The sequence below is a fragment of the Malaclemys terrapin genome, chromosome 24, assembly GCF_027887155.1.
Source record: "Malaclemys terrapin pileata isolate rMalTer1 chromosome 24, rMalTer1.hap1, whole genome shotgun sequence".
Lineage (NCBI taxonomy): Eukaryota > Metazoa > Chordata > Testudines > Emydidae > Malaclemys > Malaclemys terrapin.
The window spans coordinates 5,977,941-5,990,972 of record NC_071528.1 but is presented as its reverse complement, the minus strand read 5'-3'; the positions used below and the strand labels follow the sequence as shown (position 1 = coordinate 5,990,972).

The 13,032-nt window shown below is 47.7% G+C and overlaps 1 protein-coding gene across 1 annotated transcript in view; it reads right to left on the bottom strand.

The window, feature by feature from the left end:
* Positions 1-5,296, bottom strand: part of ONECUT3 (one cut homeobox 3) — a 90,964-nt gene extending 85,668 nt beyond the window's left edge. The window contains exon 1 of the mRNA XM_054013884.1: positions 4,267-5,296. Within this exon, the coding sequence (XP_053869859.1) occupies positions 4,267-5,296 (1,030 nt within the window). The remainder of the gene's footprint in view (positions 1-4,266) is intronic.
* Positions 5,297-13,032: the final 7,736 nt, after the last annotated feature.

Here is a 13,032-nt window from a genome sequence, read left to right as displayed (position 1 = left end):
TACCTTTGCACACACATGTGCACGTAACATATACATACAGGTAGTCAGACATTGGCCTGCATGGGGACTTTGGAAGAGCTGGGAATGCAGAATTAAGCTCTATGGGGTGTATACTTTTATAACACTCTGATGCGCGGGTATCTATCTAATCCGTCTACCTAGAGTTTGACATATAGAGATTTGGGTTTTCTTTCCCCCTTCCATACAAGTACCAAAGCAGTAACTCTCTTTTATTCCTTCCTTTCTTCATCCCTACAATGATTCCAACATAGTGTTGAAATCACGCGCAGGGGAAAGGTGCCCTTTGAAATTACACCCTCGCCCTCTAAGTACACAATGCCTCTACCAGCACATTAGCTGCCATTTTAAGCCACTCTTCGGGTTTTTTAAAAATACTGCTTGAGAGCCTTGTCTCACCCTCTCTAGTACTGGTTAATAAGCTCTCTCAAAATCCCTTGCACATCCCCAAACCCATTAGCAGAGTGTTACCAAACGTAGACAGACAATCCCTTCCCTGAATGATTGACAAACGTCATTTGCAAGAATGCCCTTTCATTTCGTGTTTGGGTTGCGATTTTCATATTATATTGTCCAGAAACACCTAGTGACTTACGATCCGTTTTTCCTTTTTGTTTAAAGAACGTGGCATTTTCCTGCTAATTTGGAAACAAAACAAAACCTTCCAGAAAAGAAATAATTCTCTCCTTTCTTAGCATTGTAGTGTATATTAACAAGGCAGTGCATTTAATATGATGCAGTATTTTGATTGTAATGGGCCTTCTTTTGGATGTTTTATTTTGGATATGTAACATAGCTGATATTTAAACGTTTGATATTTCCTGTCATGTAATATAGACGTATTCATTTAAGAGAACTGTATTTTATATATGTAACATAACTGATATTTTTAAATCCAGTGCAACATATTGCATATTATGCACTACAATACTTGTCTTTTGATCCGAACCATATTTTAATATATGCAGCAGAGAAGGTAGTTAAATGTGTAACCAACCGATTTTGACTGAAATCAGTGAAAATCACCCAGGGCAAATTACCTCCTAGTTCACAAAAAAAGTTTACAGAGGAATCCCTCATTTCATTTCAACTCAAACTTCAAAAATGGATTTCAAAAACTAATCATAAAGACTGACCCTGTTCCAACAACATTGTGAGTTCAGTTAGTGGAGGGTTTTTGTTGAATCTTTTAGCTAAAATACAGGGCCACATATATACATACAGGATCCCCCTTGAATCTTCAAGCTTTGAAGTTTTTTTTTTTTATTTTGGTGAGTCAGAAATAAAACACCAACGGCTCAATTAAATTGAACAACGGGGGTACTTAAAAAACCAATTGTGGCAGTGTTTAAATCTTTATTTACCAGAACCTTGTAAAGGCAGGAACAATTTGCATTCTATTAACTGCTTTTCAATAGGGCATCGACTGGAACTAAAGGATGCCACTATCTTGCCCTAATTAAAGAGCAACTGAATTACACTAAATACATATGAATACTACTATCCCCCCATAAATAACCCCAGACATCTCGCTATAGGTGAGGAGTGCTTCATCACATTCGCCCAGGCTCTGTTACGATCAGCTTGGAGCTCAGATACTCTGACACTAGATGGCCCACAGGTCATGTGGAATTTTTTTTTTTAATTGCCCAATCCACCCCCTTTGAGGCCATCAGACACAAAATATCCATAAGAACGGGCCTACTGGGTCAGACCAATGGTCCATCTAGCCCGGTCTCCTGTCGCTGGCAGTGGCCAATGCCAGGTGCTTCAGAGGGCGCTAACAGAACCGGGCAATTTCCAATGATTTATCCGCCCTTTAGTCCACTCCCAGCGTCTGGCAGTTCTGAAGTCCAAACCAGAGGACTTCCTTGTCATTTAGTCTATGAAGCAATCCTGTTCCCTTAGCAGCAAGGCAGGGGGGTTAGAGAACACAGAAGAGAAGTGGGGGGTGGAGGAGGGGAAAGAGTGCAGGTGTGTATAGCACCCCCCTGGCTGCACCATCCAAGAGCATGTCTGGAAATAGTCCTGAGGCGGTAGAGAACCCCGAGCCGATGTGAAAAATGTTCTCTGCACACAGTGAGTCGAGAAAGCGAAAGTCGATGATACACAAGGAGGTTTTCATCGTACTTATGAATATATTAAACAGATCACTGTGTTTCCACATGTAGAAAATCGATCTGGGTAAATCCATTTCACCCTGTATTCTGTGTCTAGAACAGGCGCATTGCATCTGTGTTTACGTTGCATTACAAATGATCATACAGTATAAAAACCAGGGTTCTGTTATGCAGACACACGAGCAGAAGAGAAAGAAACTGTCGCTGTCTTGACACATATATGGAGACATGTATGTGTATGTAGAAGAGAGGAATACTTCTCCACACTTTGCCTTCATACTGTATCATTTATAAACACATAAAGACTATGAGTATGAATATATATATATATATGTGTGTGTGTGCGTGTATGTGTACATACACACACACACACACATTCTGTATAATGTACATAATACATGATGCATACATAGTTATAACACACGTGTCATGGGACTATATGTTTAGCTGTATGCATCATGTATGATATATATTATACAGACCGTATGTATGTATTTTTCTAGACAACCGTGTTTATAACCATGAAATTCACACGAGGCTTTAGACTGGACACATGAATCCACCCTAGCGGGGTGGTGGTGGTGGAGTTGAATGTGTAGAAATTCTATCAATGAAATTTTAACTTAAATCTTAACACAGAGAACCAGACCCCACCTCTCCCAGGATACACAGAAATGCTTCAAAGTTTACAATTCGGTCTTTGGGGTCTCTCTGCTCTGTGCTATAGTGCCCTGGAGCGCAAGAGGCAACGTGTCCTGTCCCCCAGTCCTATAACCAACCCCTTTTCTCCTGATTACGCGTGGGTGCATTTATTTTTCGGTGACTGTCCATTCATTTAAAATAAAGTCAGGACTGCATCAGCATCTGAGCCCTGATGGCTTGGGTACCCTCGGTTTCAGAGCCAGACAGCAGCATTTCCCGGCTAGCAAAGCCCCCTTGGCTCGCAAAAGAAAACCAGACTGGGAGAGGACCGCGTCAGATAGATCCCAAATGCAAATCATTGCCCGGGCTATAGAGAATTGATTGGCGGTGCCATTTGTAAAATGAAGAAGCTATCATATTGATCCATTGGGCAGGAGAGGGAGGAGGGGAACAGCTGAGTTTTGACTCATTCAGCAGCCCGAAGAAGCAGGCCTCGGGTTTTCTGTGTATACAGACCGTTTAGACCTTGCTGGGGTGACTGATTTACCGCTATGTGTTTAGGGTGGCGAGTCCAGGTCAGTATAAAGCCCTTCCAATGGACCAAAAAAACCTGAGAGCGGGTAGGTAGGTAGATAGATAGATAGATAGTCCGAGGAAGGAGAGAAAGAGAGAGAGAGAGAGAGAGAGAGAGAGAGAGAGAGAGGATGTGTGAGGATAGATAGATAGATAGATAGATAGATAGATAGATAGATAGATAGATAGATAGATAGAGGGGGTGGATGGGGATAGATAGATAGATAGATAGATAGATAGATAGATAGATAGATAGATAGATAGATAGGGGTGTATGGGAATAGATAGATAGATAGATAGATAGATAGATAGATAGATAGATAGATAGAGGGGGTGTATGGGAATAGATAGATAGATAGATAGATAGATAGATAGATAGATAGCCAGATAGATAGCCAGATAGATAGCCAGATTCTAAGTAACCTATAACATTTGCACCCCTGATTCCTTTGACCTATGATCTTTATATTTCAGACTGTCATCAGCAGGCTGGTCGGAGGAGGGGATTTGGAGGAGGGGAAAAGGACGAGGTTTATGATAAATATGATTTCCTTTTCCATGCGATCGGTTAAAGACTTGAAACAACCGAAAAATAAGGATTCAACTACCCAGTTCAGAGCAGTTAAAGGAGAGCACACCGTGTGTGTGTGTGTGTGTGTGTGTGTGTGTGTGTGTGTGTGTGTGTGTGTGTGTGTGTCCCTTCCCAGGTTAGCAGTATGTCCGAGGAGAAGCACTGATTGGATTTTTGCAATCTGTACCGACGTGTCACACCACTGCCGCGCGTGCAGCGGGTGCCTTTGCTGCGGATGTCCGGGCAGACCCACCCCGGTCCTTCGGGTTTCTAATGCCATCGGCAATTCCCCCTGCACAGCCCCACGCCTCCAACACCCCCGCGTCTCCTCTGCCCCCCTACCTGCGAGCCTCAGCGCCGACATCCTCTGGAATTCGGGCTCCTGTAGCCACTTCCACATTCTCCGGAAGGTCTCCCGCCCGGACTTGAGTTTACTCCAGGGCTTGGGGTTCCGCAGGAGGTCGGACAGGGTGCCCTGAGACCGGCACAAGATCCGCTGGGCAAAGATGGCCTGGGGGATGCTGTACCGCTTCAGCTCCGCCGTGATCCTCTGCGCCACCTCCTTGGTGTTGATCTCCTCCACCTGCCCGGAGCTGCCGGCCTGCGAGCCCGAGGCGGAAGCCTGCCTCTCCCGCTCGCCCAGGATGGAGCCGTTGGGCTGGCCGTGGTGGTGCCCCTGGTGGTGCATGGCGTTCAGGGGGGGCATCATACCGGCGCCCGGCGCGCCCAGCCCCCGGGCCAGGTGCTCCTCGCTCCGGGACAGCATGGCCGCGTGGGAGTCGAAGCCGCTGGGGGAGAGCATCTTGTCGCTGGCCAGGTGCCCTCCGGGGCCGTAGGGGGCCAGCGGCTGCTGCGCGTTGTGCAAGGGGCCCAGGCCGTTGGGCAGCGGGGAGAGGGGCTGCCCCATGGCCGGCATGTCCTTGGGGTAGTGGCCGTAGAGGTTGCCCATGGAGGAGAGGCTCCTCTCGTCCCGCATGAGAGTGAAGCTGCCGCTGACGCTGGCGGGCAGGCGCTGGTGCGGGTGGTGGTGCGGGTGCGGGTGCGGGTGGTGGAACTTGTCCGAGACGGTGGAGATGGGGGGCAGGTGCTGCAGCGGGGTCAGGGTGGTGTAGGTGCCGCTCAGGCTCATACCCGAGGGGGACTCGCACGCCATGCTCATGGCCGGGTGCAAGGGGCCCCCCAGGCTGTGCTCCGGCCGGTAGTCCCCGGCGCCGTCCAGGATCGAGGCCATGCTGGACACCATGGCCGGCCGCGCGTGGGAGACCAGGTTCCGGTGGGCGGCCGGCCGGCCGTGGGCAGGGCTCATCAGCTCCCCGGCCTGCGAGTGGGACACGCCGTGCAGGGTACCCAAGCTCTCCATGGTAAGTTCCATGCTGGCCCCCCCACCCCGCCCGCGCTGCCCGGCTTAATTCAGAGCCATCGATCTGCCCCCGGCCAGCGCGCAGTCAATCCAGCATGGCTTGGTGGGGAGCCTGGCCTCCCTCCCGCGCGCCTGGCTGCCCCCCTCCCGCCGCCACCCCCTCGCCATACAACGCCCGGCCTCAGTGGGTGCGCGCCGCTCGCCCGGGCTCTGCCCCGGTTGCTGGCTGTGGCAGCCCGGGGTCTCCGCGCTCTGCGGCCGGCACTGGGGAAGCTGCGGAGAGCATTGAATCCCGGACCTCCAGCCAGCCTCAATCTCACAGCCAGCAGGGCCTGACGTCAGCAGCTCCCGGCTCGCCACACAGCCCCCCGCCCTCCCCCCCCAGCTAATCTGGTGAAACTATAACTTGATGGCAACGTGCAATTGGAAAATAAATGAACTTCTGCTTTCCTGGACACCTAGCGCTCTAACCTCCCCCCCCCGAGCCCCCAGACATGCACACACCTCAGTGCAACCTGCCTCGCCTCGCCTCCCTCCCCGCCGCCCTGTGCAACAAAGCCCAGGCGTATCCGAGTGCAAACCCGGAGCCGTGTGTCAAAGAGGAGAATTGATCGGATTTGAAATATATAGAAAAATGTAGATAGCAAAGAGACCGTTTGCACGCGTTGCATTGGTGTAACACACAAACACACATACGCACACTGGCACACACACACACTCAGACACACACACAAACACACACTGACACACACACACAAAGACACATACACACTCTGATACACACACATACTGACACACGCACTGACACACACACACACTCAGACACACACCCTGATACATACACAAACACACACTGACACACACACAAACACACACTGACACACACACAAACACACATACACACTCTGATACACACACATGCTGACACACGCACTGACACACACACACTCAGACACACACACTCTGATACACACACTAACACACACTGACACAAACACACTGATACACACACAGAAAAACACACTGACACACCCACACAAACACACATACACACTCTGATACACACACATAGTGACACACCCACACCCACAATGATTAATCGAAGCAGAAGGGGGTGGAGGGAAAAATTATTCTAAAGGGTTGTGCATAAGAGAAAAAAGTTGACAATTGTGGACACAGTTTTAGTTAGCTTCGTTCTCTGTTTATTTTAGATCATATAGACTGAACTGTATATTATATATATATCTTTGACGTTAGCTAATTTCTATATCGATCGATCGATCGATGCACATGCAGGCTATTCCATAGAGATGTGTGTGTGTGTGTGTCAGTGTGTGTGTGTGAATGTGTGTCAATGTGTGTATCAGAGTGTGTGTGAGTCAGAGTGTGTATCACAGTGTGCTTGTGTGTATCAGACAGCATGTGTGTGTGTGTGAGTGTGTGTATCAGTGTGTGTGTGTGTACATACATTCATGATCTCTTTCCCTGCGTGAGTTTTGGGGGAGGCGGGCGGGGCTCTGTTGCGGAAGGGGAGGCGTTGGAAAACACACCGTTGTGCCCTCTGACAACTCCAGGCTAACGGGATTGTCCTGCAGAGAGATTCACCCCTTAAAGCTCGTCCTCTGAGGATTGCAGGCTCGCGGGCAATCTAGGCTCTGTCCCCATAACCGCTCTGCTCCCTACAGGTATCGATCGCTCCAGTTGAGGAGAGGAGGAGAAATCCCTCCTGGCTCTCTTCCTGGGGAAAGCGAGCGGGTCAGCTCTGGCTCTCTGGGCACCTGTGGGCACGCAGGGGAGACCGGATTCCACTTCGGGCTGCCTGCCAACTAGCGCCACCCTGCTTCGCTCCGAGGCAAAGGGGTGTCCACACAGTGGCCAGGGAACGTGGTAACCCACACTGGGAGGTGGCTGTCAGGAGCTCCCTGGAGACTGGCATGGCAGGGGTGTGTGCCTGTGTGTGAGATTGCAACGCACGCACGTGTACAGACAGACACGCACAATAATAGGCGTGCGTTATACACGGACCACCAGGCGACCTGTAACCAGCAGTAACTTTACTCAGGTGAGTATTCCTCCCGACTTCCTCAAGGCTACTTACAACTAGAGTTCCTTACGGGTTTGCGCCATAGAGTCCAAGGAGTAATTTTTGGCCTTGTACGAAAGAAAGAAAAAATAGATAGATAGATAGATAGATAGATAGATAGATAGATAGATAGATAGATAGATAGATGGATGGGGTGGATGGGGTGGATGGGGATAGATAGATAGATAGATAGATAGATAGATAGATAGATAGATAGATAGATAGATAGATAGATACAGGGGGTGGATGGGGATAGATAGATAGATAGATAGATAGATAGATAGATAGATAGATAGATGGGGTGGATGGGGATAGATAGATAGATAGATAGATAGATAGATAGATAGATAGATGGGGTGGATGGGGATAGATAGATAGATAGATAGATAGATAGATAGATAGATAGATAGAGGGGGTGGATGGGGATAGATAGAAAAAAAGAAGGAAGGGAGGAAGGCAGGCAATTGGTTTTCCGGATCCAATCAGTGTTTGGGTTATCTTTAAAACTTACTTGCAAAATATTACAGGCTCTTATGTGTGACCCCCGCCAACAGCACAATAGCTGGCAAAATTAAAACTACAATATTTCCGCAGCAGAAATAGGTTGCTCCCTGGAAATCAAAGACTGGAAGGAACCAACAGACTGTACAGACATTGCAATAACACCCACACCTCTCTCCCTTTACAAACTCCTGATCTTTCCATTCAGATCAGACCCATGCATTAAATAGAATCTCAGAGAGAGAGACAATAAAACACAGACATTTCGCTATAGCCAGACGGGCAGACAACAACATATCATCTCTCGCCTTTCTAGGGAAAAAGCACGATTGAAATCTGAGACCGTTCTTTGGCTAAAAAGAGAGGAAGAGCAGACAAAAAAGGACAAAGAATTTAGCTTCCATGGAGCCTCTGGCTAATATTTAAATTGATATTGAAACAGTTCCAATATTTTCAGTCTGTTCTGAGTCCTTTCAGGTCAATAGATGCTGGTTTCCAAAGCTTTATTGGACTATGTAAAAAAAAATCGATAGCTTACCATTTTTAAAGCATTACTAACTATTCTGAAGCTTTGGATTTAATAAGCGCCATCAATAAAGAACACGTCTATTCCTTTGGAAATCATCCTCCAACCCTCTAAATCTATTACAGTAGCCTGCATGAGACCAAATAATTGTAATGAGTTGGGGGGGGGGAGGGAATAGAAGTCTCCATTTAGCTGCTATTGACCCAGATGCATTGCACCAACTATCCTCCCAAACCAACACCACAAATGCAATTTATGTAGGGGAAAAGTCATTTTGACGTGCAGTATTTTCTTTTCATCATTGCCAGTTTTTCTCGTTTGATCCAGTCCTTTCCCTTGGAATCCCTGGTCAATTTCTTTCTAGAAGGCAAACCTCTGAGAAGAGGAAAGAAGATAAGCAAGCACCCAGAAATTAGGGGTTATAGTGTGTCGATTGCATATTTGATGTGCTGTTGAATCCCTTAAACATGTCCATTGAAAGCACCTGTGTGACTCACTATATATATTCCTGCAGCGGCTTTGGTAATATGATGGCCATGATCCAGTACTGCCGCCACAATACCTTGCCAAAAAACTCCAAAATGCACGTTTGCTGCTTGCACCCGCTGCGTGCCTTGCACCCTTTCCTTTTGACTTCGGGCTTCCACAGATCTCAAGAAACATCTGAGCTGCGGAGACATTTCATCTTCAACAGCATGAAATGACTGAATTCACGCAGCCGCTGATACATGACAGTCTCTTGCTGATCAGGGAGGCTTGATCTTAATAATTCTTATTAATAATAATTATTAATCATCCATTTAAACTCTGATTCAGTGCAGCCACTCAACAAGCTGCAGGAATAGTCAATGACTACTTCATAGCAAACCTTTTGATGCAAAATATTCAAAACGGTATCAATAGACTCTGTCTTTATTTTTAACCCTGTACAGAGAAAAGGAAAAGGCCTTCTTGCTAAAAAAATGTCATGCTTTCACTATGGAACGGGTGAGACGGAATACAACCCTTTCCGTTCTTTTTCTTGGGTAGCAATATAAAATCAATCCCAGAGCCAGCCATTTCCTTAGCCCTTGGTAGGCCCCTTACATGCAGAACAACAACAGCAACCTGGAGGGAAGAGGTAGGCAGGCTCCTTGTTTTCCAGACCTCATTGAGAAGGAAGAAACCCGAGATGGATTGTACCATCAATCTCTATTCTTCAGCTGGGCAGGAGATGTCCTCAAAGGGCAAAGGAGATACTGGTTCCATGCACTCCCCCTCACCCCCATTACTGAAGTGGCAACTTCTTATCCTGGAGAATGAACATAAGAACATAAGAAGGGCCATGCTGAGTCAGAACAAAGGTCCATCTAGTCCAGTGTCCTGTCTTCCAACAGTGGCCAGTGCCAGGTGCCCCAGAGGGAATGAACAGAACAGGGCAATTATCAAGTGATCCATCCCCTGTCGCCCATTCCCAGCTTCTGGCAAACAGAGGCTAGGGACACTTCAGAGCATGGTTTTGCATCCCTTTCTCCCTCCCCCCCCCCATTGTAGGTGTCCCTGAAGCATTTGAAATGTCCCTGAGACCAGGCATCAAGGTTGCCCTACAACCCATCCCCAAACCCCTCCCGCTCCACTGGTGTGAGCCCAATAGATGGCAGAACCCCACCATGGCCTAGAACCAGTTGTGGACAAGGGAAGGGGGGGTGGAACACGGCACTCCCACTTCCACCTCTCGCATCCTTCCTCCATCCAGAGCAAGGGTGTCAGTGATGGCCCAGAGAGACATCATGAAACAGGGACTCAAGGATTTGGACTTTCTTCTCTCTCCCCCGCTCCAGGAAGTGGGCGCGTTGGAGTCTTGGAGAACATGTCAGGGCATGACACTGACGCACCAGGTGTGTGAACAGGACGGTGTTTGAAAAGTCCCCAAGAGCTAGCAGGGAGGTCTATAGTCCGGGAAGTGTATGCCACCTCTCCCCACATTTCTACAGCATGCAAGGCCCCACCTAGTGCCATAGGGCTCCCAGGGCCCTTGTCCAGGTGGTCACAAGCAGGTGGTCACTGGTGTCTGGACTCACTATCCCCACATTATAACTCTAGGACACGGGTTCACAAACTTTTTTTGCTGGAACACCCTTTGTAAATATTTCAGGCTGTGACAACCCCTCCCACCCCCAAAAAAGGGATGACCCCCCCCCACACACACCATGCCACCCTTACTTCTGCCAGCAGCTGCCGCTCTCGCAACCCCCCTACAATAGTTTTGTGACGCCCCCTTTTGGGTCAGGACCCCAGCTGGAGAAACGCTGCTCTAGGAAAAGCTCCAGTCGTCACTCCAAAGTTTGGGGGAGGAGCAGAAGATGCACTACAGCTGCCCTCCCCTAGAGGGCAGACTACTACTGAAGGAGCCTATGTGGGAAAGTGCAGGGCCCCTTAATGTCCAGGAGACCCAGAACCATTCCCCACACCCTGCTAAACCAAAGTCCCCCAGACCTAGCTGCTGGGGATAGAGGACAGATCGTTCCGCCCCGGATCTTTATTCCAGCTTTCACGTGGTCTCAGTGTAGTAGTTTAACCTTTAAGGAAAATCATAAGCCGAAACCCCCCTTTCCATGAGCAGGTCTGGGCGTTTCTTCACCATTTCGAAGCAAAAAGAAAATGAACGACGGTGAGAAATCTTAGCGGTTGGAGACTTGAGGAGGGACTACTTTATAATGAATGTGTATCGCAAAAGGAGCACTCAGCCATTGCTCTGTGGGGCTGAAATGGGTCTGAACCGGATTCTGATTCGTTACTGGTCTAAATCCGGATTGACACCAGTGTGCCCAAAATCAGAATAGCGCTCTTTCTCTGTGTTGCTCTCTAACGCTCTTTTCTGGTGGAGCAGGGGCAGAGCCAACCAGCAAGTGCTGTAAGGTCAAACCAACCCCGTTTTTTCTTAATGCAGCCACATGGCTCATTGGACAGTTGCTTTGATGTTTCCTCCTCTCGTCAATAAAGCATCGTTTGAAAAAGAAGAGGAAAGAAAGAAAACACGTGAGAAGCTTGGCAAGCCGAGGGTTAGTTGGAGACCAGGCAGAAACAGAATGCAACGCTTGTGCATGAACTGATAATAATAATAAATAATAATTAATGAATAACTCTCATTGCCTGCATCACTATGTTGCAAAGCCACAGATCTCTTTCCCTTTTCATGCCCTCTGCAAACTTTATTTTTAGTCGTTGTAAATTTCATTTGAAAATACCAGTCACTTTTCTCAGCCTTGTTCCAACGCCTGGTCACCTGTCATTCTTCGTCTTCTGGTTTCTTAACTTGGACACGAGGCTGGTCAATTTCCATTTGTTTACAGTCAATTTCACTTTCGTTTTTATGTATTTATCTCATCAACCTATTGTTTATTTCTTTATTTATTAATGCAAGGAGAGTCCCATGGGAATCCTTGTTAGCAAGGGGGTAGGAGCTGGATACAGCAGGTTCTGACTCTTGTAGGAACGGAAGCATCTCAGATGCTTTTGAAGGTTGGGCTGTAGAAGAGGTGTGCTGTGGTTAATATCAAAGGGAGTACCAGGTCCTCAGGGAAATGTCACTTGTATCCCGTGGATCCGGCATGAAATGGTGTTTGCTTTAAGGAGACTTACACGGAGGATTTGTAGCATAAAGGAATACAACCCCCCCCCCCCCCCCCTTGAGATCACTTTTTGATCTTGAAATGGATTTCAGACAGAAAGATTTTCCCAAACGGCCAGCTTGTGATCGAGAGACAGGAAGGGAAGCGAGTGGATCTGGGGAGCTGGGGGTATCCTAACCCCCAAAGAGAAGGAATATGGGACTGAGTCTGGGGCCATTGTGTGAATATGGGCGGGGAGGGAGGGGAGTGGCCCCCGAGACGGAGAGTTGTTACAGGTTCTCTATTTATTATGCAAACATTTCTTTGACATCTTCCCCCCCACCCTTTGCCTTTTCATTCAGGGCCAGTTAAAGAGATTTTCCCGTGAAAGAAAAATCTTCCCTTAGCCAGGGAGATGGCAAACTTTGATGGGAAGCCTAATGAATTCCTAGCGAGCATGCAGAAAAGCGAGACTTCAGCTAGAACCGAGGAGGGAGGGAAAGAGGAAATCGGAATAAATACAAGACACATGAAGATCCAAACCCTAATTCAAGAGCAGGTCCGGAAGGAGGGTTTTATTCAACTTTACAAAAAATAAAACACATCAGTGTTTCGAAAACGTGGCGTATAATATAACAGCAATAACAAATCTATTTATCTATCCGGCGTGGGTTCAAACCTGCAAAATTTCCATGGACTTCAATGGGAGTTTTGTAGGATCTGGCCCTAAACATCTTGTGCGTGTGTTTGATCCGTCTGGACGTGTGTGGCTAGGTATGGTAGTATACACAACAGGGCAAACGTCTCGTTTAATTAATCGTAATCATGCCTGGAGATTCTCCCTGGAGTGCTGCAAACAGACCCCTGCAAATTCTTGGTATCTTGGGAAGCCAGAAATTGGGATCTTCTCTTCCGCACAATAAACCTTTTGCCTCTTCATTTTACTCCGGGGCTGCTAGTCAAGGATCCCTCCCCTGCCGAAGCTTCACAAGGGGACTTTTAGTAATTAGTAAAATATAATTGAGCAATGCTCGCGCGTCTCTCCACT